The 25686-nt window shown below is 39.7% G+C and overlaps 1 protein-coding gene across 1 annotated transcript in view; it reads left to right on the top strand.

Moving 5' to 3' along the window:
* The window catches only part of CXXC4 (CXXC finger protein 4), a 55657-nt gene extending 30418 nt beyond the window's left edge, over nucleotides 1-25239 (top strand). The window contains exon 3 of the mRNA XM_087724173.1: nucleotides 24963-25239. Coding sequence (XP_087580299.1) covers nucleotides 24963-25007 — 45 coding nt within the window. The 3' untranslated portion in view covers nucleotides 25008-25239. The remainder of the gene's footprint in view (nucleotides 1-24962) is intronic.
* The last annotated feature ends 447 nt before the right edge of the window (nucleotides 25240-25686 follow it).

Raw genomic sequence — 25686 nt, 5'->3', positions numbered from 1 at the left:
TTCGGGGAGCGGAGCCAACCCTGACCCCCAAATCTGATAACTTTAGAGAAGTTAGATAGTAATAGCCCTTTGTTTCAGTTAGCACTATATTATTATTAAGTGCTTGAAAAAACAAAGTCACCTGACTTTCTCCATCTCAGCTTGAATTTGAGCTTCTTAAGATGGAAGGCTGTTTATATTGGTAACAAATGTTGGTTAGTCCAGTTTTTTCCAACTTCAGATCCATCCTATTGAAAAAAATGTATGCCAAAGTGCAAATTTCAATCCGCTGGGACATCTCATGCAAGTATCTAATGAGTTTGCTTTATAAATGTTATAGTGCCACATTTAGTCCCATGGAATAAAAATTATATCTTCCCAAATTCTCAGCCAGCAATTCAGCCATCCATTTAGGAAGTCTGGGAATTGCAGTCGGAACACATTTGGAGAAAATGTTTAGGAAAGCTGGATTTTCCTCTATGAGGTAATTTGTTTTGAGACTTATTTGGATTTGTCTGGTGGGGGGAGGTGAGAGAAGCAGAAAGGAAAGAACAGAGAGAAAGTTAGCTGTGATCTAACTTTCTTGGGGACAGATTAGAGAACGCTCTAAAGGAAACAAGGCCAAGATTGAGATCATGGCACAGGAAAAGAAATATTGATTCTCCTGTGCTATTTAGTATTTCCTTCCAAAGCTGCTATTTGTCCTGAAACTCCCTAGGGATATGTGTTTCCTATAAGCTTTTCCCTGCATGGCAAACATCAACTGGAGAAAATTTATTTTAAGGAGAAGAGTCGGAGATTGTTCTATATTGGGGTGGTTGCTTTCCAGTTTAATTACGTATATACACACAACGCACCCCTGACGCACGCGCACAATAGCTGCTACATAAAGGAAGAATAGCAAGACAGATCAAATTACTTCTCTGCAATGGTAATTTATTTATCTATTATACTGACTTCCCAAATAAAATAGGCAAATGTTGAGAGCTTTTTTTGTTTTTACAGTTTCTGTATAATTACGGAAATCAAGAAAAAAGTCTCATGTTTGCATTGAAAGATATTGGTTTGTTCATAAAGCAAGTGGAATTCTATTGTAAAACTAAAAGTAGCCCTCGACTTACACATATTCATTTAGTGACCATTTGAAGTTTCAACGGCTCTGAAAAAAGTGACTGAGGACCATTTTCCACATTTACTTACCGTTGCAGCATCCCCATGGTCACATGATCAAGATTTTGGCCACCTATCAACTGGTTCATATTTATTGCGGCATCCCAGAATCATGTGTTCACCTTTTGCAACCTTCTAACAAGCAGAGTCAACAGAGAAAACCAGATTTACTTTGCAACTGTGCTACTAATGTAACAATTACAGCAATTCACTTAACAACTGTGACAAGAAAGGCTGTAAAATGGGGCAAAACTCACTTGCTTAGCAAGAGAAATGCTGGTCTCAGTTGTGGTCGTAAGTCAAGAACTACCTGTAAAAATCAACCGATACCACAAAATATAATGTTTTGCAATGTCATATCTCCATTGAGTACAATTTTAATTGCAGTTTTGCAAGTCACATTTTTTTAAAATGTTGCTCTGATAACAGGCAAATTGTTTTCTGTCCTACTATGGATGTGTATTGTTGGTTATCTTTTGATAGATTTGGTATTCTTGTCTATAGGAAAGACGCAAATGGAGTTTCAGCTGGTCTTACCATGCAAGTGTTAAGAGGGATTGCTAATGTGAACTGAATAGGGCAAGGTTGATAACATGAACTTGTGGGCTGCATGTGAAAGCTAATTATGATACCAAGTTTTTTTAAATTTCAAAAATATTTATTTTATTTCAATATTTGTGTTTTTGAATCTTTCGTATTGTAAATATCCGTTTTATCTTTTGGTTGTAAACCACCCAAAGATTCATATAAGATGGGTGGCTATAAATAAATAAAATGCAGAAAACTCTCAACTTGCTCCAATGATCTGATATCTTCTGCATTTTTATAGTTCAAATATAGCAGCCCAATTCTGATTTAGTTTCAGTGAGAATGAAATATTCAATTAAGGTCTTGTTTCTGATGCCAGATCACACTAAATTATTTTTTTTAACTAAGGGGGTACTTCATGTTAGATTTTATGCATCGTGCTAAGTCAGAATGTTGCTTGTTTGGTGTTGACTTGTCAAGTTGTATAAACCACCAATTGTGTTTTCTCCCAGTAAACTATGGTTAAAGGATTTCTGTTTTAGTACTAGGTGTAATCCAGGCTATTGACTTTTCTATGTCTCCTCTATTAAATTTCTTAATGATACTTCTTTTTTTGTTCTCTAACAACAAGCCTGGACAGTCTGGGAAATTAAAGCAATGTGTGGTTGCCAGATTATTGTTTCAACTCTTGATGCCTCCTTTTACCATATCATTCATTCATTCATTCATTCATTCATTCATTCATTCATTCATTCATTCATTCATAAATTTTATTGGCCACCCATCTTACCACAAGGCAACAGGGTGGCTTACAATCCTAAAAATCTATTCATATACATTAAAACATAAATAAGTTAAAATCAACCAATAAAATCTAATAGTTAAAATGTTTAGGGGATTTGGGAAGTATAGTTGCCAAAAATTGGCAATGTCTGTTGCAGTAACCTAACATACATGTATGAAAATTTCATAGGCTGTCCCAAGATACATAATTCGCAGGTTCTTAACTAGGAAACACATTTTGCAATTAGATCAAGAACTGCTGCATTGCCTGGTCCCCAGAAAGCTGCCACCGGGATATCACAGCCAATTTAAACAGTCTGTTGTTACTCCTGTGATCTGATGGGTTGTATGATAGCCTTAAATGTATCCTGCTTCTGTCAGATATAGTTCACAGCTTTCCTCAGTGTGAAGCCTTCCAGAATTCATATCCGGGATGGCTTTTCGGAGTTGTAGTTGTTCACATTTTGAGAGCAGCTGGTTGGAGGAGAGCTAGTGTAGAAGATTTGATAAGGGTGTTTATTTTTCAGCACTATTAGAACTGACTTGAAAAATGAGGTTGATCATATCCACTTTACATCATTAATATCATATGAATCTCTGCAAGCTATTTCTTTTATGACAGGAGGTTTATATGTATTTTAACAGCAACCTCCATAGGAAACGGCAGTGATTACATTGCATTATGTCTGACAGCATCTTTCTGTGACTTTTACCCATTGTCTAATAGAAACATGTAACTTGCAGTGTTTGCAGTGTGATGTGTCACACATTTTGTTATTCTTCATATAGATGTTCATTATCTTAGCTGGATAAAATAATACGGCTATTGTTTTAGATTGAAATCCCAAGGTTACGATATTAAAATTTATCAGCATCATCACAGTGTTAATGTCATTTAGCAATTAAAGTTCTGCATTCATATCGGAACTCTGAAATTTAACTCTCCCTGAAAATCTTAAAAATTATTTAAAATTGTTAAGTAAATGAAGACTGGGAGCTAGGTATCCCTTGGAAGTGGTTCATTGTTTGTTCCAGACATCTTAATTTCATGCAGATTTGCGAGTAATCCACATTCTTATCATATGACGCATTGTGCCAATACTGTACCAAACAGAAGAAACCATTTCTTAATAATGGTAATATGCACTGAAGATTACGACACTGAAGAGTAGAGCAATATAAGCCCACAGGATATTACAGGACAATTAAAGAAATCCTATTAGAAAATTAACAGCAAACAAGCCTCATGAAAGCATTTATGAGAAATGGTCTGTGTCTTGTGTTCTTTTTATGGCAAATAATTCAAATTTTATATTTAAAAACATTGTAATTTACAAAAGAACAGAAGTATGCGGATCAGAATTAGTGTGTACACATTTCCTAGTTTTTTACAGTGTTCTGTATATTTTCTAGGGCAAAGTGCTGTTGAAAAGTTGAGTATTTTCCAGACAGAATCCTACTTTGGTAATTGCAAACTTACTTCAGGAAAGAAGGCTGGCTTGTTTCTTTTTTAAAGCTGAGAGGCATGGCTAATATTTTAGAGGAGAAAGACAAGGTTCAAAACATGATTGAGTAATGGGCAAAATAAATAGGGTGGAATTTAACGAATGTAAAGCTCTGTATCAGGGAGGAAAAAACAAGAGGCACAAGAATAGAAGCAGTGGGGGACCTATTATTGGCACTAGTATGTAAAAAAAGATCTGGATGTTCTTATAGACCACAAGTTAAACATGAACTAACATGATGCAGCTGCTGAAACGGATTATTTTAGGGAGTTTCAACAGGAGTCCAGATTCTTACTTGGCCAGATTCCACTTGAAAGGTTATGTCCATTTCTAGGCACTCTAGTTCAGAAGGAACAACGGCAAAATGGACCAACTTCAGAGTGTTCTGACCTAGGCTTCCCAAGAGCATGAAGCAAACAAAAAACCCTTTTATTAATTTACTGTGAATTTTGCTCATTCACACCCAGCAAAATTTTTCAAGGGAGGATTTGCACTCACAGACCTTATCTGGCTTAGAGAGCTGCCAGGCCGATATTTGCAAAACTTGGTAAGGAGTCTCGGAGAGTCACAAACCAATTAATCAAACTAATTGTCTCCTGAAAACTCCACTCTCCTTTCGCACCTCTTTATTTCCTCTGGGAGGAGCTAGTCATCATCCACTTGAGGCCTTACTCCCAAGTCAACCCCTTATTTAGCTGTTCCCTTCATCTGGCAACTTTGCCTATGTGCACACTGGGAACAGGCTCCAGCTGTTAGTCTGCCTCTGAAGGCAGCTGATAACTGGCATATGGCTCTGGCCCCCTCTCTGCCTCCAACACAGAGCCCTCATCAGAGCCTTCCCCAGACTTCAGGACTGGCCATGTTCCTCCCCAACCTCCTCACTGTCCGAATCTACTGCCAGCTTTTCTGGCCACTATCGGGCCACAACACAGAGGAGAGCTACCATTACAGGTGTCTGGAAATAAACTCTTTGAGGAATGCAGTAAACTTAGCCATAGAACAAATTATTGAGGGAAAATCAGGTAATAGTCTTCAAATATCTAAAGGCTTTTTAATAGAAGAGGGAGTGAATATATTCTCTATTGATCCTGTGGGCAAGACTAGAAATAATGAATTAAAACTACAGGTGAACCTTGACTTACAATTTTCCAATGATAAGCAAGGCTGTTAAGTGAATTTTGCCCCATTTTATGACCTTTCTTGCCACAGTTACTAAATGAATCATTATAGTTGTTAAGTTAGTAACACGCTTGCCAAGTGAATTTGGCTTCCTTGTTGATTGTTGTTGTCAGAAGGTCGCAACAGGTGATCACATAACCCTGGGACATTGCAACCATCGTAAACACATGCATAGTGATATGTGTCCGGATTTTGATCACATGACCATGCGGGTGCTGCAACAGTCATAAGTCACTTTTTTCAGTGTTGTTGCAACTTAGACCAGTCACTAAACAAATGATTGTACATCGAGGACTATCAGTATAAGGATGAAGTTTTTCCATAACTATTCCTGTGGCCTTGATAACTAATGTCCTGGCTTCTTCTTTGGTAATCATCTTTTCCCGCAGCTTGTCAGGCTCTCATCCTGTTGGATCCAATTCTTTGTATCTGTTTGCCATCTGGAACTGATCATATTCTGGAATGAGTCCTAGGTTATAACTCATTAGGATTGGATATTTCCTAATTCTTCAGCCTGATACCTACCAGTGATTAACAAGTGGTCTGATCCACAATCAACACATGACAATGTTTTGCAGTTCACAATGCAATTTTTCATCTATCTAAATAACATATAATCTATTTGATTATGATGTTATCCATTTGAAGACATCCAGGTGTAGGGCCATCTTTTGTGTTGTTGAAATTGTGTTAGCAACACATTTTCTATATAGAAGGGTATCAGTTGTTCTCCAACATCTTTGTATTTTTTTAATGCATGGGTGAATCATATTAGAAAGTTTAAATGCATTAATCTTTTGGTATGTCATTATGGTTTACTCCTGGAGTGGGTTGCTGCAAGGGTTACTGCCAGTTTGGTGCACACGTGCTTTGTTTGCATGCACAGGACATTAAGAAATGCTAAAAAAAAATCATGCTGCGGCGACCAGGGAACCGGTTCAGGGACATGGCGAGCCTGCTGTCCCTACTGATTCAGCGACCCAGTCGCCAATTTCCACAACCGGTTTGCCTGAACCGATGCGAACTGGTAGCAACCCACCTCTTTTACTACCATATTTTTCAGAATATAAGACGCACCTTTTCCCTCAAAAAAGAGGCTGAAAATCTGTCTGCATCTTATACACTGAATACAGCATTTTTTGCCTCCCGAAACCCTGCCCCCTTCACAAAATGGCTGTGCAGAGCCTGTAAAAGGCTTTCAGACAGCTCCTGGGGGCTGGGGAAGGCAGAAATGAGTGGAAAATGGGCTGTTTTTTGCTCAATTTTGCCCCCTGCAGCCCCCAGCTCCCCTAAGCCTCCTAAAGGCTATGCATGCTTATCCCCCCCCCCACCCAGGAACACTCTGCAAACCCCCTAAAGGCTATTCATGCTTTTTTTGTGGGGGGGGAACGGGCCCATTTTTGCGAAAAACGGGCCGTTTTGGGGAGGTTTGCAGAATGCAAAAAAAAATTTTTTCTTTAATTTGCCTCTTCAAAACCTTGGTGTGTCTTATACTCCGGTGCATCTTATACTCCGAAAAATATGGTACCTATTAGATGTGATTTAGCCTGACAAACTAATGTTAACAATGGTTTAATTAGTAATAGTAAATAGTTTGGTGAACTTTCCGTCAATGAATATGTTTAAAATCATGGCCATTTCGTTTTGGAGATCTGCAGTGAAAGAGGATTAGACACAGTATCTAGCTAGTCTTTTCCAACCTTGTAACTGGATCCAGATCACACCACTTCTCAATTTTTCACTTTTCCCAAGCGTAAGGTTCTCAACAGAACAGTGGAAGATGATCAACAGCAAAAAATAAACATTAAACCCTATCTCAGTCTCCACAAACAATCATGTATTCTTTTTGCTGTGTCAATAATACTGGTTTACAAGGAGAAAGCCTCGGAAATGAAACAAGCTTAATTTTACCAAAATTGGTTTACTAAGAAAGGAAAACTAAGTCCTGAGTATTAATTGGCTCCATTTTCTAAGATACAGCTTCAGGTCAAAATTGCATCAAAATAATCCCAAATTTTAAGGGGCGATGTGCGATTATGCTCCATAACCTGACACGCTCTAACATCAGATTAAACAACAAGGTTCCATCTTTTTTTGGGATGTAAACTGCGCTTTTTGGCTTTTCTCTTGTGAACTGCAGTAGGATCGTCCCTGGGGAGATTCCAGCAGTAATCAGCAAGTATGGACGGACTCCATTTCCCTTGGTATCTTTTCTCCATGGCTGCGATATTCTGGTGGAATCTCTCCCCATGCTCACTACACCACAGTTCAAAGGGAAATATGGTAGTCTAAATGCAGATGTAAGAAGTGAATTTTCAGTGGCATGTTTGCACTAGGTGCTTTATAGGACCTAAGTCAGTGATGGTGAACCTTTTTGGTACTAAGTGCCCAAACCAGAACGTGCATGGTATGTGTATGTGCTGGAGTGCCGGAAACCCGAAGACCAGCTTGCCGGTGCACGCATGCCTGTTTTTTGGCTGTTTTGCGGCACCCCAGCACCCGCCAAGACCAGTTCCAGAAACTAGAAGAGCGGGTGCAGGTCCACAGAGAGGGCTCTGCGTGCCGCCTAGGGCACACATACCATAGGTTCGGCATCACGGACCTAAGCAACTTTCCACGTGTTTTTCATACTCATCTGCCTTGCTGTTCTCAAAGTGAAGATAAATTTATACACTTTCATTTGGTACCATTTTCACTGTTCTACCGTACTTTGTCAAGAAGTTATGAGGCATCATGATCATTAGATACTTCCTTGTAGGCAGATATACTCGCCTATGTAGAAATCTTTATTGTGAAGCAGTGGTGGGTTGCAGGCGGTACGCCCCAGTACAGGCGTACCAGAGCCTGTCCGGAGCACCGGGTACCGTTCTGGCATGGTGCTCCAGAGGGCCCACCTGCCCGCCCAAGCGCCTTACCTGTCCTTTAAGCCTTTGGTGCTTCCGTGCATGTGCATGGTGCGTATGGCACCTGCGCGATACTCTGTCGAGCAGCTGGAGCATTGCGGATGCTTGTGGAGGCATCGCAGGCAGGTATGCTGCATGCACGCAATGCGCGCGTCCATGTAGCCAACGCCAGGCCCATTCCAACCGCTATAGTTGGAACGGGATCCAGAACCCACCACTGTTGTGAAGTATCTTGAAAACTTTAGCCAACCATCCCCTTTATTACTTATTTTCTAATTCATCTAATCAAAATATGTAAAATTAATACATTTTATCTCGGAAGTCGATAATTTCCCAAAATTTTTATACCAGTCTAATCAATGTTGAAAACCACGCAATGGGTATAGATTTATTTATTTATCTCCTTGTTTTTCTTGGTGGAATATGTGTTTGTGTGCTTTGAAAATGATGTTAAAAAAATAAAAAGAGTGCTTAAAATGTTCCAGTTTTTCAGCGCTGCTGCTGTCGGTTTTTCTCTCTCTGTATCTAGTTAACTGGAAGAGAGCGGTTTTATCCAAAATAAACCTGTGATTGTTTTGGAGTAAAACTGACCTTTTCTTGCCTGAGATTTCATGTTTGGGTGACGCACAGCTTCTCTGACCTCATTATGAAAGTCACGTGAGCAGAATCTATCCTGTGAATCTTTTGTGAATCCAAAAGGCATTATTTAATCCAAATGGGGAGAGATGCAAAGTGCCATTCTATCTCTCCCGTGTTAGAAGTAAAGTCGTTCTGTCTCATAAGATACTGCACTGTAATCCCAGCAATTTAGTAAAGGGGATGACCTGGCAGCTGAAATCTGCTATGCAGAATACCTTTTTTCACACAGCATTGTGAAGTCTTTGGCCTCCACTATTTCCTTTGAGGTTCTCTTGACAGTCTCGTTTTGTTCATATTTATAACAACATAAGGTTGAATGCTGAAAAAGTCACACCCCTCTGCAATGTGTTGCCCAAGGCAATTTCTTTGAATCGTGTTGTGGTGTGGCTGTGACAATAAGCTGTTAAAGTCTACCAGTGTAAAGAGCACTAGGTTCCAGATGTGTTGTCCCACCAGGGCTTGTGTAGTCAGGCTCATCAAAATACATTTGCTATGATTAATTCCATTAAGATTTATTTAATACCATGTTGCTATCTGTGTTCCAATTTCAGAAAGTTTTCTTCAGCTGTAAGTGAGGATTACCGGTAGGTTTTCCTATCTCACACTGTTTTCCTATCTCTTTAAAATTAAAATAGAATTTCTTTGAGGGAGAAGTCAAAACCCACTTTTTCTTGTTAGATGAGGAAATTGATTTTTAAATACAGAAGATTTTTGTTGTTGTTGTGATGTTAGTTTACTGATATCTTTGACTATTTCTTCAGAGTGCACGGTTTTCAGATGAAGGCTTAGATGTTACGGCTTTAAATGCATCAGAATTGCTGTACATTTTATTGTTCCATATAGGAAAAAAGAACTTTGACACTATTTCTAAATATTTGCCTGCAGTTCAATGAAACAAGTATATGTGTCTCTATAGTTATTATATATGATAACCTGCATACTTTTCAGTCCTTTTCATTTAAGTGAGGGGAAATCACATTTGTAAGATATTTAGTCTAAAACTAGAAGTGTTATACTATATAGCAGCATTGGCAAACCTTTTCGGCATTGAGTACTGAAACGGGAGTGTGCACGCACATGCACATTTCATTTCATTTACATTTCATTTATTATATTTATATGCTGCCCTTTTCCCCCGAAGGGGACTCAGGGCGGCTGACAAATCAAATCTGGGAACGGAGGGGGGGGGGGGTACAGACAAAAAAAAAAATGCACCGGGTGGCTGCTCTTCTGATTTCTGGCATGCACATGCGCACCAGCCACTTGGTCTTCTGGTTTCTGGCACGCATGCATGCATGAAGACCAGCTGGCCGGAGTGCATGCTCATGCCGGAAATTAGAGCAATAGCCACCTAGTGCATGCATGCTCACCAGGCAGCTGCTCTTCTGGTTTCCGGCGCTCTTGCGCATGGGAAGACCTGCTGGCCAGCACGCCGGAACCCAGAAGAGCAACGGGCGTCGGCTCGCGTGCCTGGAGAGATGGCTCTGTTTTCCACTTCCGACACGTGTGCCATACATTCATCATATAGGGTCTTTTAATGTCTTTAATGCAGGTGATTGAAATAAATTTATGGGTAAACGAGAACTATGTAGTGCATTCCTGCCATTTATTTTTGAGTATGTATTTCTGCATACACTGTTATTATCAGTACATATCTGAAACACACAGCTCTTTTTCTGGGTGCTATTTATTTATAAAAATGTAATTAGTAGTTTCCATGGACTTACACAACAACCCTGCCTTTGAGCTATGCTTATCTCATTTATTTTATACAAATCATAGGCAGCCCCTGTGATCCTTGACAATATTAAATGAGCACTTTAAAAATTCTTTATACTTGTAACAAAATAACCATGCTATTTTAAATAAAACCTATATAGAAGAACATCAAATGTTTGTGTTGGTGTTAGTGTGAAAAGGATAACTTCAGCTATTATAGGCATTATTAAATAGAACAAATAGAAGGAATTACAGTAATTTGATAATAGAGTTCCATGCCTGAATTGGTATGCTATGATTTGCTCTGGGTCAATACAGAAATTCCCCATTTCCCCAAGTCTTTACTATTGTACAGATATAATGGGATAATAACTTAAAAAGAGTCTAGTCAATTGCTAACTGGGAATTCTGGCACCTGTGAATCTAGTACATTTGAAGGGCAACAGGTTGGCTGCTATATATCTGAACAGCATATTAAAAAGATTGTGCAATGGTCTACTTACATTCTTCTTAATATGGTGCAATGCATTGTATTTCAGTATAAATTATTTATAATGCAACCTTTAAAAATATAAATTAGAATGTGCACATTTCATTCAAAATAGCCTCCCCTTTTCTTTAGTAAGGAGTGTGTGTATCCCTGTCCTCATTATCCCACAAAAAACAATTCCAGTCCAAAAATATTCCTGGGCACATCAAGTTGCTATCTTCCTGACTATCATTTTAAAAATAAAAACATTACATATTTAAAACCAATAATTGACTTAGTGAATTAATTTTATCATAAGCCTGGTTACAGTACGGAAACTGCTTTGGTCGCGCTGATTAATGATCTCTGGCGAGCCAGGGATAGGGGTCACTCCTCTATCCTAGTGCTTCTTGACCTCTCGGTGGCCTTCGATACCATCAACCATGGTATCCTTCTGCGACGGTTGCGGGAGGTGGGAGTGGGAGGCACCGTTTTTCGGTGGTTCTCCTCCGACCTCTCGGACAGGTTGCAGTCGGTGTTGGTGGGAGGGCAGAGATCGACCCCTAGGCCCCTCAATTATGGGGTGCCGCAGGGTTTGGTCCTGTCCCCCCCCTCCTATTTAACATCTACATGAAGCCGCTGGGTGAGATCATACGCCGGCACGGGATTAAATATCATCAATATGCGGACGATACACAATTGTATCTGTCCGCCCCGTGCCAACTCAGTGAAGCAGTAGAAGTGATGTGCCAGTGCCTGGAGGCTGTCAGGGTCTGGATGGGAACGAACAAGCTTGCACTCAATCCCGACAAGACTGAGTGGCTATTGATGCTCCTCCCAAGGATGGTCCAGCTATTCCATCTCTTAGCCTGGGGGGTGAAATTATACGCCCCTCAGAGAGGGTTCGCAATTTGGGAGTCCTCCTGGATCCACAGCTGACACTAGAACATCCCCTGTCGGCTGTGACCGGGGGGGGCTTTGCCCAGGTTCGCCTGGTGCACCAATTACGACCTTATCTGGACTGGGAGGCCTTTCGGATAGTCACTCATGCCCTCGTCACCTCAAGACTGGATTACTGTAACGTGCTCTACATGGGGCTGCCCCTGAAGAGTGTTCGAAGACTTCAGCTAGTCCAGAATGCAGCCGCGCGAGCAATTGTGGGTGCACCTAGGTACACCCATGTTACACCTATCCTCCGCAAGCTGCACTGGCTTCCCATTGGTCTCCGGACACGCTTCAAGGTGCTAGTCGTTACGTTTAAAGCCCTACATGGTATCGGACCTGGCTACCTGAGAGACCGCCTCCAGCCAGTTACCTTCCAAAGACCTATTAGATTGCACAGACTAGGCCTCCTCCGGATTCCATCTGCCGGTCAATGTTGGCTGGCGACCCCCCGGGGGAGGGCCTTCTCTGTAGCTGCTCCGGCGCTATGGAACGATCTCTCCGTTGAGATCCAGACCCTTACTACCCTTCTGCAAAGCGACCAAGACCAGGCTGTTCCAGCAGGCCTGGGGCTATTGAATTATCCAGCCCCATCTTAAGTTATGAATGTTGTTGAATTTTTAATTGTTGTGTTTTATTTTTATATTCCCCCTCCCTTCCCTTTTTATTTGTAAGCCGCCCTGAGTCTTCCGAGAGTGGGCGGCATACAAACTAATTAAATAAATAAATAAAATAAATAAATAAACTTTAGGACTTGAAAATGTTAACACCAAATGTAATTCCAATAGTTCTTGGGGGGAAAAATGGCATGGATGCACAAATAACAAAATGCTATGTTATTATTAAATTTACTGTGGCTGTTATTATATTCATTATAGTCCCCAAATTTTCTTCCCTAAACAAAGGGTTTTGTTTTCTATCCATTTCTCGTGTCTTTAGAATATCTTTATGTATCTAGAGGTATTTTGTACTGTGTTTTTCCTTTGTTTCCACCGTGCCTGGTTGCTCCTGGTTCCTCATCTAAAAAGTGAAATGATAATTATTTTAATAATAGGAAACCAGAAAGACTAAAGATTGCTGGATTATTGATTGTACCAGAGACAGGGTTTATGTTCAAAAAAGTAGAGGTACAGGCCATGATCAGAGACAAGAAAGACATGTCATTCACATGCATCCTTTCAACCCTCTTGTAAGTCAGGTTTATATGGAAATTATAGGCTCCACCAGTGGTGAAATCTATTTGTTTTTACTACCGGTTCTGTGGATGTGGCTTCGTGGGAGTGACTTGGGCATGGCTTTCTCAGCAGCCCCCATCCCCCTGTTTTGGCATGGCAGGCATCAGGGAAGCCTGCTGGTAGCAAAAATGGACCCCCACTCCAATGTTTCCAGAGAACCTATAGTTAAAAAAAAACATGCTTAAAAAGTTAAAAAAAATAGTTCCAAAGATCAGCTGTGCGATCATTGGAACATTTTTTTAAAAAAACTTTTAAAAATATTTTTTACTACCGGTTCTGGCAAACCGACCCGAACTAGTAGCATTTCACCCCTGGGCTCTACCCTTGAAGAGTTCACCAACATTTTCTTCTGCTTCTTTCAATAACTTTTTGATGTGTTTTTTGTTCCTCATCAGCTTGAATGGAACTGACAGAGTAGGGAGAGGAAGTATAGCACCACTATATACGCTTGCCGATATCAAGTAACTTAACAGTGATATGGCCAGTATATAAATAAAATAAATAAATAATAGATAATACTTGCAAATATGCAAAAAAATTTAGGTGCCAAAATGCACCCCAAAATTGGCTTTGGCTTATTCATAGATAGGCTTATCTGCAAGTAGATACAGTAATATATTTTTTAAAGGACCCTTATTTCCCATATATTTTTGCAGATCAGCCACTCCACAGATAAGTAGACCCTTGAATTTTTAACCAAAACACCATGAAAAATGCAGGTTGGCTTATCTGTACATGGCACATTTTTCATGGTATTTTGGTTCACATTTCAAGGGTAAGCTCATCCACAGAGGGGCTTATTCATGAGTATATATATGGTAATTATGTCGTATTGCTACCGCATCTTTTTCTCTGAATTGTGGAGTGAACCCAAATCATTTTGCCAACAATTAGAGCCTATGTTGGAATGTAGTTCCAATACAGCTTCCTCTGATTTTCACCTTCAGGGAAGATGCCCTTTTTCATTAAAATGGAAAAACAAAGGGGAAAAAAATAGAGCAATCTTTCTCAACTTGGCATCTCTGGATGACAGGGGACTGCAAATCAGCACATCTGGAAGATGGCAGGCAGGGGAAAGCTGACAGAATCAAAGGCTTAAAGGTTATCAAGCTCACATTGTGCTAAGTTTTCTAGAGTGCCCACACTTTGCAATGTAACCGAACAGCAGGATGGTTGAGTTTCCTTTGGGGAAGGAGTCCGCTGTTTGTCAGTATTTGCACCTGCCGAACCCCGAAGGCTGCTTTAAACAATGCTGATCAATTCCAATTTTATTCCTGGTTTCCCTCCCCCTCACTTCCAGAGGAATCTTTCTTTCCTGTCACTCAGGATAATGATCCCTTTGCAAGCGTAGCCCAGAAGCCAGAAACTAACTGTAATCTCATCAAGACTTTGATTCCTTAGCGGAGACTGGTAAATTTATACAATCAGAAAAATGGGGCACCTTCACATCCCATGTTGGTTTGCTCAGCCACCAAAGTGGGTAGATTTTCTTCTCCTTTCAATTTTTAGAATCTGACATTTTCCTGGGGAAAAAAATCAAATAATTTGATGGCGTGAATTGAGTTTAAATGACCTCATTGCTTCCCCCCCCCTCCTTTTCCTTTGAATCTGGACGTTTACTGTTGCTACTTTTAAACTGAGAAAAGAAAGCTATGTTCAGTTTCAAGACCAAGAGTTTTGTTATTATTAATAATAAACTCTGCAGAGTTTTGGAGATGCTGTGTGCCTATTCCACATTGTGTGTGTGTGTGTATGTAGGTGCATGCTGCTAAAATAAAAAGGGCCTTTATGTATTTAATTGGGTGCAAAAATTCAGTCTGCAAAACAAACATTCTAATACTAGCCTCTTAGAAGCAAGTCCCTTTTATTACTGTGAATAGTGTAACCTTGTAGAGACCCATATGGAATTCAACTTCTTAACTGACTTATTTTAGTTTCTAGATGAAAATAAAGAATGGTAACCGATTTTCAACCAGCCAAATAATAAATCAGGACAGTCATAGTATGCACCAGAGCAACTATTTTAAGCTGTGCTGTGTTGCAGCTGTTATGTGGAAAAACTGTATCCGTGCTGTATGGAGTTTCATCCACAACTCCCTAACTTTAGACTACTTTGAAACCCCATCCTCCATGTTTCTCTTGTGTATAGTCTGTTTCTATTTATCCAACCTAGTCAATGAGTTAATGGGTATGTCCAGAAACCCTAACAATTTTGCATTACTCAACTATTTTGACCATCTTTTCCTAAGACATTGTTCTTAAAAGTAAGGGGGGACATTTTAATATCTCTAGAAGCACTGTAGATCATCTGTACGCAGTAAAAAAAAATACTGTATAATTCCACATTAACAATCTCTGAAAGTTTGTACTGGATAAGGGATTTTTGCCTGTATCTTTTGGGTCATAGAATACTGCATTCAGTTTTGGTCACCACGATGTAGAAAAGATGTGAAGACTCTAGAAAGAGTGCAGAGAAGAGCAACAAAGATGATTAGGGGACTGGAGACTAAAACATATGAAGAACGGTTGCAGGAACTGGGTATGTCTAGTTTAATGAAAAGAAGGACTAGGGGAGACATGATAGCAGTGTTCCAATATCTCAGAGGTTGCCACAAAGAAGAGGGAGTCAAACTATTTTCCAAGGCACCGAGGGTAGAACAAGAAGCAATGGGTGGAAATTAATCAAGGAGAGAAGCAACTTAGAACTGAGGAGAAATTTCCTGACAGTTAGAACAATTAATCAGTGGAACAGATTACCTCCAGAAGTTGTGAATGCCCCAACACTGGAAGTCTTTAAGAAGATGTTGGATAGCCATTTGTCTGAAAGGGTATAGGGTTTCCTACCTAGGCAGGGGGTTGGACTAGAAGACCTCCAAGGTCCCTTCCAACTCTGCTATTGTATTGTATAATGTAGCTTTCTTTAGCCTGATGCATAGATATTAGATTTGTTAGACCACATCCCTTTTGGTTTAGTGTGGCTAAGGTTCATGGAAATTCAGTCGTATAGAACCTTTTATTAGTACTCTCTGTGGGTACCAGGTTGTTCTGTGGCTAAGATGCTGAGCTTGCCGATTAGAAAGGTTGGCAGTTTGGTGGTTTGAATCCCTAGTGCCGCGTAACGGAGTGAGCTCCTGTTAATTGTCCCAGCTTCTGCCAACCTAGCAAGTAGAAAAATAGGAACTACCTTTGGTGGGAAGGTAACAGCATTCTGTGTGCCTTTGGTGTTTAGTCATGCCGGCCACATGATCACGAAGACATCTTCGGACAGCACTGGCCCTTTGGCTTTGAAACTGAGATGAGCACCGCCCCTAGAATCGGGAACTACCGCGCATGTGCGAAGGGAACCTTTGCCTTACTCTCTGTGTGTACTGTATTTCTAATCGTATAATCCCCCAACTATATGGGAGGCAATTCTAGGTACTGCACCACAATGTATCTTAACAGGGTGTTACAATAAGACTTTTATAATTCCTCATGTTGATAATAAGCCTAGATTTTGTGAAGCTCTTTCCGTAGAGCAGAACACATCAGAGCTTAAGCAGACAACATAGCTGAAAAGTTTCCAGCTGTCACTTGTGATCTCCAAGCCCCTGCTAGGCATGCTTGAAACTGAGGGTGGATTATCAAGAGCTAGCAGGCCCTGCTGCGTTCTCACAACTTGCTGGCTCTAGTATGTTGAAGAAGAAAAGAAAAAGAGCTGGGAAACTAAGAATTTACCATGCAAAAGTTTTGGCAACTGTGGTCCTTTGGTTTTGCTGAGAGAATCTAATGGACGAAGTTTGTCTTTTTAAAACAAAAACAAAAAATGAGCAACATTGTTTTCATGGAATATTTTTGTTTTTCATGTTTGACTTCTACTTATAAATTGGAATATATGTTGTAGGTAGAGAATTGTAAAAAGAGAGGGAAAATGTTGTTTCAGAAGAAAAATGGAATTTTTAAAAGATATTTTTCAATAGCTTACTGCAATAGTGGTAATTATGTCTTTGAGTCCTTCCTTTTAGAAGTCTCTTTGGATGCATCGAAATTGCTGTGCATGGTTTGAAATGTAGTCTCCTTTTATATACAACTTCCTGATAAATTATATACCATATCAAAAGTGGATTGCTCCCGGTTCAGCCCGGGTTGGTCAAACTTGGTAGTAGCAGTGGCAGGAGGCTCCGCCCACCTGCCCAGATGCTTCTGCGCATGCACAGAAGTGTCACGTGCACTAGCGAACTGGTAGTAAAAATAATGTAAACTCACCACTGACCCATATATCTTTTTTTTATCAGTAGTCAACTTACAGTCTCTGCAATGTTGAACATATATATACAGTATATACATCGTGTTTTCCCAAAAATAAGACAGGGTCTTATTTTCTTTTTACATACAAAATATGGCTTGGGCCTTATTATGAGGGGACGGTTTATTGTTTTGGGGTTGCCGTGCGGCTGTTGCAATAGCGCAACACAGCCATTCGCCCATGAGCTGTGCCCGGCTCTTTGGGAGCCCGCTCGCAAGAGAGCAGCCGCCCAGCAACCCCCCTCTTCAGCTGTGCACAGAGCCACTCACCAACCTAGCGGTATCCCAAAGGCGCTAAACAACGCAATCACCTTTGCCTCCCTCCCGGTTCCTGCGGCTTGGCACCTTCTGGATACCACTAGGTTGGTGAGCGGCACTCTGCCTGACCAGAGGTGGGGGGTTGTCCAGGGGGCTTATTTGCGGGGGAGGGCTTATATTTTTGCCCACCAGAAAAATGTGGCATGGCCTTATTATCAGGACATGTTATAATTTCAGGGAAACACTCTGTGTGTGTGTGTGTGTGTGTTTGTGTGTGTGTGTATCATGATCCAAATAACTTTGCAAGGCATCTTTATTTTGTCACCTGCAACAGCAAAGAACAGAAGTAGAGAACATGCATCGGCAGCTTGTATATTTGGCTCGTGTACTAAAGAAAATCCTGAGGTTCAGAATATAATTAAAAGGTGGCTGAGACAGTGTCTTTGGAAAGTAATTCATTAAGATATTTTCCCCTTTCTATTTAACCAGAACAGTAAATCTATCGTGTTTCCCCCAAAATAAGACAGGTTCTTATTTTCTTTTGACCCCCAAAATAAGCACTTGGCCTTATTTTTGAGGAGGTCTTATTATTTTTGAGGTGCAGGAGGCAGCGAGCGTAGTCACCTCATGGCTGCTGTTGTGTTGCAATATTTTCAGGAAGGGCTTATTTTCAGGAGAGGGCTTATTTTAGCGCATGCTCTCAAAAGCCTGATTGGGCTTATTATCCAGGGAGGTCTTATTTAAGGGGAAACAGGGTACATTTATTATGAAAACCATACTATTCACGAAAGGCCACTGGTCATTAAAAGATCCATAATAGCACAGTGGTTGGAATGCAGTTGTATAGTCTAACTCTTCATTCCACTGCCAGGCGCTTGATCCTGACTGGATCAAAGTTGACTCCTATCCTTCTGAGATCGGTAAAATGAGGACCCGATTGTTGGGTACAATATGCCGCCTGTAAACCATTTAGAGAGTTCTGTAAAGCACTATAAAGCAGTATTACAAATCTATTGCTATGAACACTATCACAGATGATTCTGTAGGATCAGTTTGTGGCTGAAGAACAAATAATACAATAACTTTCCTGAATATCTCTATGAATGGCTGCCGAAGGAGAGCATTGCCAAGTTCTTACACAACATGCATTCATTATAGTGGAGCTTAAGCAAAAAAGCTTCCTGATATATTGTGTCCATGTTATTATCCTGTAATTTATTGCTGTCCATACGGATGAACAGTGAAAATCTTTTGATATCAGCCCATTTTGTGGGAGTCAGACTTCCTTTCAAAGATCAAATTCTCAGTTTGGGAGTACGTCTGGCAGAATGTTGATTCCAGAAGTTCTATGATTCAATTTAGATCAGACCTGTCAAACTGATGGGGCGCAGGTCAGATGCGTCATGCATAGGCCACGCCCACCTCAGCTCCGCGAAAGAAAAAACCATGATACATCACATGACACAATTGAGTTTGACACCTGTGATTTTTACTAACTAGCTCAATTTCTGAGAAGACTAAAACAGCCATAATACATATGCTTCAGGTCTTTTAAAACTAAAGTAAAAATGGCAATGGAAAATCTCTTCTATTCTGCCAAACTATATGTACATGAGTTGAATTTCACTGTAGAAAGGTTTACCTTTACTATAGCATGCTTTGCATAGATTTGTCTAAAAGAGACTAGAAATTTAAGTTAACATAAAATGCATATTTGAGAGACTTCACTGATTCCAGAGTTTTGTAGTATAATGTCCCATTGTTGGACCAACTAATTTACTTTTAGTTCACACAGTAAATGAATTATCCTGCAAGTTACTCTTGTGATACGCAAGGTAAATATTAGCAGAAAATGGAAGTTCTTTTATGGCAGAATATGAAACTTCTTATCATAGATATATATTCTTCTACCAGTTTATGTTCTTGGAAGAAGATTATTCTATATTTGGTAAGTTTTAATTGTTTCTTTGGAAGGGTTCTTACAATATAGAATTATGAATGGATTTTTCCATTTCTTAAATTTTTTTACTAAGCAGACTAATTTAACTGCTTCTATTTTGGAAGCAGAAAAATAAGAATAAATCCCTTAAGAACTTTTTAAGAAACCTTGTTCATTAGTTTATTGCACATTACATTAAGGAGTAGACATTTTTTTTTTACTTCCTAGGTTTATTCAGATATAATACATATATATATACTTTGGTAATGTAATGTCCCTCAGCCTATTACAAACTTCCCCAACCAGCATACCCTTCAGATTCAGAATTATTTGAACTTTAACTCCCAGGGTTATAGACATGCTAAAAGGGGAATCCTTGGAATGGAGATTTTCATCTTTTGTGGATATCTGCGTTGCAGAAAGCTGGCCTGAAGAACTTTTGGCTCAAGCACTTTTCCATTCCCTTTTCATGTTCTTTCGTGATTTCCTGCCATCTAATCTTGATTTAAGGGATGTGGTGGCTCAGTGGCTAAGACGCTGAGCTTGTCAATCAGAAAGGTCAGCAGTTTGGTGGTTCGAATCACTAGCGCCACCTAACGGAGTGAGCTCCCTTTACTTGTCCCAGTTTCTGTCAACCTACCAGTTCAAAACCGTGTAAAAATGCAAGTAGAAAAATAGGAGCCATCTTTAGTAGGAAGGTAACAGCGTTCCGTGCACCTTCTAGGTTTAGTCATGCCGACCACATGACCGGGGGACGTCTTCGGGCAGCACTGGCTCTTTGGCTTTGAAACAGAGATGAACACCGCCCCCTAGAGTTGGAAATGACTAGCACATATGTGTGAGGGGGAACCTTTACCTTAATCTTGATTTGTCATTGGGGAAAATTGTTCTTTTTTAAATACATTTAGGTTCAGTTGATTTTAAAGAGGAAAATATATAAAATATGACTTATGAAGTTGAGTCGGATGTGGGAATTAGCTTTATTAAGACAACATCCTCTGATGTTGGTTCTCTGGTAAATCAATGAAGCACCACATATCCAAAAAGGGATGTTGCTTTTGAAACGTCTATTAAAAGTTTATATTACACATGCTTAGATACTGGCAAGACACTTATTAAAATACTTTTTGTGGGCTATCATCTTCAACAAGCAGTTTAACTAATAGTGCAATCTTAACATGAATTTATTCTGAGATAAACTCTTTTTAAGTCAATGGGAATTATTTTGCATTCTAATTGTTTTCATTTGTAAGTTGATATAAACATCATTAAAGATTTTGGAAGTAGTATTATATGATTGTTACTCTGCTTGTTTAAGTATTCTGTGGCAAATTACTGCATATTCATCACCAAAAAGTTGTGATCGGTACTTCTCCAAGGTATTTTCTAGGTAAGGGGACTTAGAGTTGCAATTATGAGACACAAGAGGCTAAAATTGAATTTTTTCTTCCCACCATAGAAAAGGTCTAGTTAAGAGGTTCAAAGCTCTCCAATGAGAATTTATATAGAACAAGAAACCTTTGATCTTCTAAATATTGCTGACTATGTTGATTTGATCAAACAGGAAAGTTATTTTGCTAACATTTAGAAGCCTTCAGATTCCCTATCTAAATTGGCAACATTATTGAAATTGCATTATTGGAAAGATCAGCCTCAGACTTATATCCACTATTTGGTCTATGACTCAGATAGAACAAATATTTACCCACTCTTCTGGATGCAGAATTCCCAACACAATGTCTAGCTTTTTTGGTGGTCTTTAATTGTGATGGTAATAATCTTCCTAGTACCGTGTTATACAGTAGAACCTCTGGTCACGACCATAATTTGTTCCATAACTGATCACAAAATGATTTGGTCGTGACCCATACCTAATTTTGGAAATTTGGGGCTTAGAAAAAATATGGTGTGGAAGGGGAAATCAGCTGTGGGGGGGAAAAGTGAATTTTTTGGTCGGAACCCGATTTGGTCGTGGTCAGAAGCGTTCATGATCAGAGGTTCCACTGTAGTTCCATTCCAGAGAAAATGCCCATCTAATACCTTGTCCCACTTAATTCAGTACAAATACCCTATTGCCCTCCTCCTTCTTAAGAAGGAACTGAGGAGGCTGTATTCAAACATATCTGAAAAATACTGGGATAAGTTGGTCTGCAGTCATAAAAGAGAGCATTTTTTTTTTGCACATAAAGTGTGTGTTCTGTTTACTATCCTTATACTCTCGCAGCGTAAATTTAAAAAAAATGGCTTAGGAGCAGAATGTAGGAGATCAAAGTTCTGCCCCATTTATATCAGGCCCTTTGTTCAGTCCATGTTAAAAATGGGCAGGGCTTCCATCACCCAGACACACCTGCCATTTTGGTGTTGTTGATTGCTCTATTACAGGGGTCACCTGGGCAACTTTAAGACTTGTGGACTTCAGCTCCCAGAATTCCTCAGCCAGCTTTGCTTTCCTCTCTACACACAGCAGTTATCTCTACACATAGCAGTTATCCTGTAGTACAAAACAATATTGGCAGTTAAGCCAATCAGGAGGAAACAAAGCTGTACATAGATAGCAAGTGAGGGCCTCTTAATACTTGGCAACCAGTAGGAGAAAAGGAAGGCAATTTACAAAGGGTTTATCTTTGAGCACACAGCTAACTAAAAGGGATGTCATTTGAAGTTTAGGATGAAGCAAAAGTTGCTTCTGAGCTAAACTCTTTCTGGCAACTGAAACCACATTTTGCTAGCTGATTTCAAATGCTGCCAGCAGAGAGATCTGTCAAGAAGAGAGAGATGCCCCTCCTCCAGAGATAGAGAAGATAAAGGACAAAAGGAAAGCCAAATCACACCCCATCATTCACCTCAGAAGACACCTACAATGACGTACAAAATTACTCCATGCTAAGGATAGTCCTATCAGTTTTCCACAAACTGGATTTAATGGAATCTTAAAAACTGCCCCAAAGCCCCCACCACTTTGGGATTTGGTAGAAGTTCAAGCAGCCAAATCACAGTTTCGTTTAAATAAACAAAGAGAGAGTCAGAGATATAGTGGCTAAGGTGTTGGATTAGGAGTAGGCAGATCCAGGAACACCCTCAGTCATGGAATCTCTCTGGGACTTGAATCTAGATGCTGTTTATCAGTTCAACCTACATTGTTGGGTTGCTTCAGTTCAATTCAATCTTTATTGTCAGTGCATACCATGTGTACAATGAGATTGGTTGAGCCTCCCTTAGTGCACCCCTACCCAACATAAATACATATCACAGTGAAAGAAAGAAAATCCCTAACCCAATAAATCATACTAACAGCACAACAATATACATATATGTGCTTAACATTAAATTATAATATATTGCACCAATATGAACATGTTGCACAGCCCTGCAAGTCTATCGTACTACATACATATGATGTTACGTTGCATTCAGGAGTCTGACAGCCCACCGATAAAAATTGTTCTTCAGCCTGTTTGTACGACTGGCTATGCTACTATATCTCCTACCTGATGGTAGGAGAATAAAGAAGTGCTGACCACGGTGTGAGTCGTCCCTGAGGATTTTCCTCACTTTCCTGAGGCAGCGAGTCCTAGCGATTTCATCTAGTGACGTCCGGGGACAGCCCACGATGTTTCGAGCTGTGCTCATCACCCTCTGTAATGTCTTTCTATCTGCAGTTGTGAAGCCAACATATCATGTGAGGACGCTTTATATTGTGAACCAGTAAAAGGAGGTCATCAGTTATTCCATCTTGTTCTTCCCCAAGACCCTAAGGGAGTGTCTGTTGGGCTTTCCTGGCCGCTTGGGTTGTGTTGTTTTTGCAGATGAGATCTTCTCTAAGATGACTCCCAGAAATTTGAAGGAGGGGACTCTCTCCACACAGCCCCCCTCAATGTAAAGTGGGGCAGGTTCCTCTCTCTTCTTCCGGAAATCCAGCACCATCTCCTTTGTCTTGCTGATGTTCAGGTGCAGGTTGTTTCTGCACACTCTATGGATAATTTTTGAACCTCCCCCCTGTATGCTGCTTTGTCTCCACCTGTAATGAGGCCCAATACAGTGGTATCATCCGCAGACTTGATAATCACAGTGGATGGGTCAGAAGATACACAATCATATGTGTATCAATTAGTACAGGTATGTGCTGAGCACACAGCCCTGAGGAGAGACAGTGCTGAGCTTCAGGGAGGAGGATATGAAAGACCCAGCCCTCACAGTTTGTGGCTAGTCCATTACAAAGTCTTTAATCCAGTCATAGCTGGAAGAGGGAAAATTCAAGTCAGTCAACTTTTCGATAAGGATGCTCGGCAGAATGGTGTTAAAGGCCAAGCTGTAGTCTATGGAAAGCATTCTGACTTATTTTTCAGGTTTCCCTAGATGACTCACTATGGAATATAAAGCAGTAGCTATGGTGTCCGTCTGTTGACCTATTCCCCCTCTAGGCAAACTGGTATTGGTCAAAATCTGGTGGGAGGCTCTGGGGAAGGATTGGAATAAAGTTAGGAAAAATAAAAATCTATCAAATAAGTTAGAATGATTTTTTGCTATAAACCAGCCGCCTTCTACCTGGCACCTTCAAAATGTCTTGGGACTATAATATATTCCCCAAATGCTAGCAAAATGGACTTCAACTGACTGGGAATTATAATAACAATGTACCTTCCCCAATGGAGAAGCTATAGATTAATGGGGGAAAGTAAGTTCTGTGTACCTCAGATATGAACTTTTTAGACAGAAAATCACGCCTTGAGCTTTTTCTCATTTTTCTTGCAAAAGTGTTCTACAAACAAGAAGGAAAATGGATTAGAGATTTGGATGATTTTCTATGGATTGCCAAAAAATTTCAGAATAATAATAACAATAACAACAATAATAATAATACTGCAAATTTGGGGAAAACATTTCTTTCAAGAGTGGTCTTATGTTGATTGTTTATATGTCATAACTTTTATGTTATTCAACTGTAAAATATTGTTGTTTATTGTTGGCAAGATATTTGTGCCATTTTCTTTTTGTGTTCAAAGTGTTTACCTCATTCTATTGTAGATTTGTGCCTGAATATTCAGGTCAACTTAGCCTATCACTCATGGATTGATATAAATAATTGGTGCATCACTTAGGCCATGATATCATTGGCTGATTCCACTTGATAAACTTTAGACTAACAGCAGGTAAAATATAAAGATCTCTTCCATGCATATTTACCACATGCTATAATTGCCAATAGTTCACCCATTGATGTTTTAAAATTCAAAAAAGTCATATATTGCTAAAATGACTGTTTCTTTAATTCATTAATCATCAAGAAATACTACATACAACTGGGACAATTAAAAGCACAATTGACGTGAAAGAAAGCCAAAAAACAAAACAATTAATAGAAACAGAAGAGCACATTTTGCAATGCAATGGAAAGAAAGCTTAACTTGTTTTCTTGCTTCTTTTTTGTAGAGAACACCTGTTCCCAGCGCTGAAGCATTCCGATGGTTCTTTTAAGCAGTAGCATATCTTATTTTCAAGGCAGCCTGAAGTGAAAGGCAAGCTAAAGTCTTGTTTTAAGAAATCGCTTAGTCTACCACTGAAGAATATTATTTTCATTTATGTATAGGGGTTTCCTCAAAGAAAAAAAATCATAACATAGAGTGGTCTCCAGGTAAGAGGGAAGACAGTACATTTGAAGAGGCTGTATCTGATGAAGCAGAACCTCCCCCCCCCCCATTGAAATGCCTGAACATAAGATAGTACTGTTTTATTTTCTGTCCCATCATATTCACCGTCTGACAGCATGTCCTGTTGTGTTTCATCTTGTTTAGACAAAACTTCTGCCATTTCTTAGCAGCTGCATTCTGGGCATTAGTTCCTCAAGTCTTTAATGACATTCAGTTTCCTCTTGAAAGGCCCTCTTAGACAACATTCCATATAAGAGAGCAATTAACCAGCTTTTGAGAGCTACTGTCTTATCCGGAGACCACCATATCTGGGATCCTGACAATTGGCCAGTTTGCTCACATTCAGTACACCAATTCTTTTGTTGATGTAATTTAGCTATAACTAGTGAACTTGTTGTCTATTTTTAAAGTGGCTGTTAAAAACAAAATTATACGTTTGGGTAAACCCCTGCTATAAAATAATGTATCTTGACAAAGTACCATATCTCTACTTCATTTTTCCAATG

Source organism: Thamnophis sirtalis, unplaced genomic scaffold (assembly GCF_051295495.1).
Source record: "Thamnophis sirtalis isolate CommonGarterSnake01/CBP01778 unplaced genomic scaffold, rThaSir2_p1.2 scaffold_10, whole genome shotgun sequence".
NCBI classification, from domain to species: Eukaryota; Metazoa; Chordata; class Lepidosauria; order Squamata; family Natricidae; genus Thamnophis; species Thamnophis sirtalis.
The sequence above is the reverse complement of the archived record's forward strand: the minus strand, read 5'-3'. Positions and strand labels throughout refer to the sequence as shown.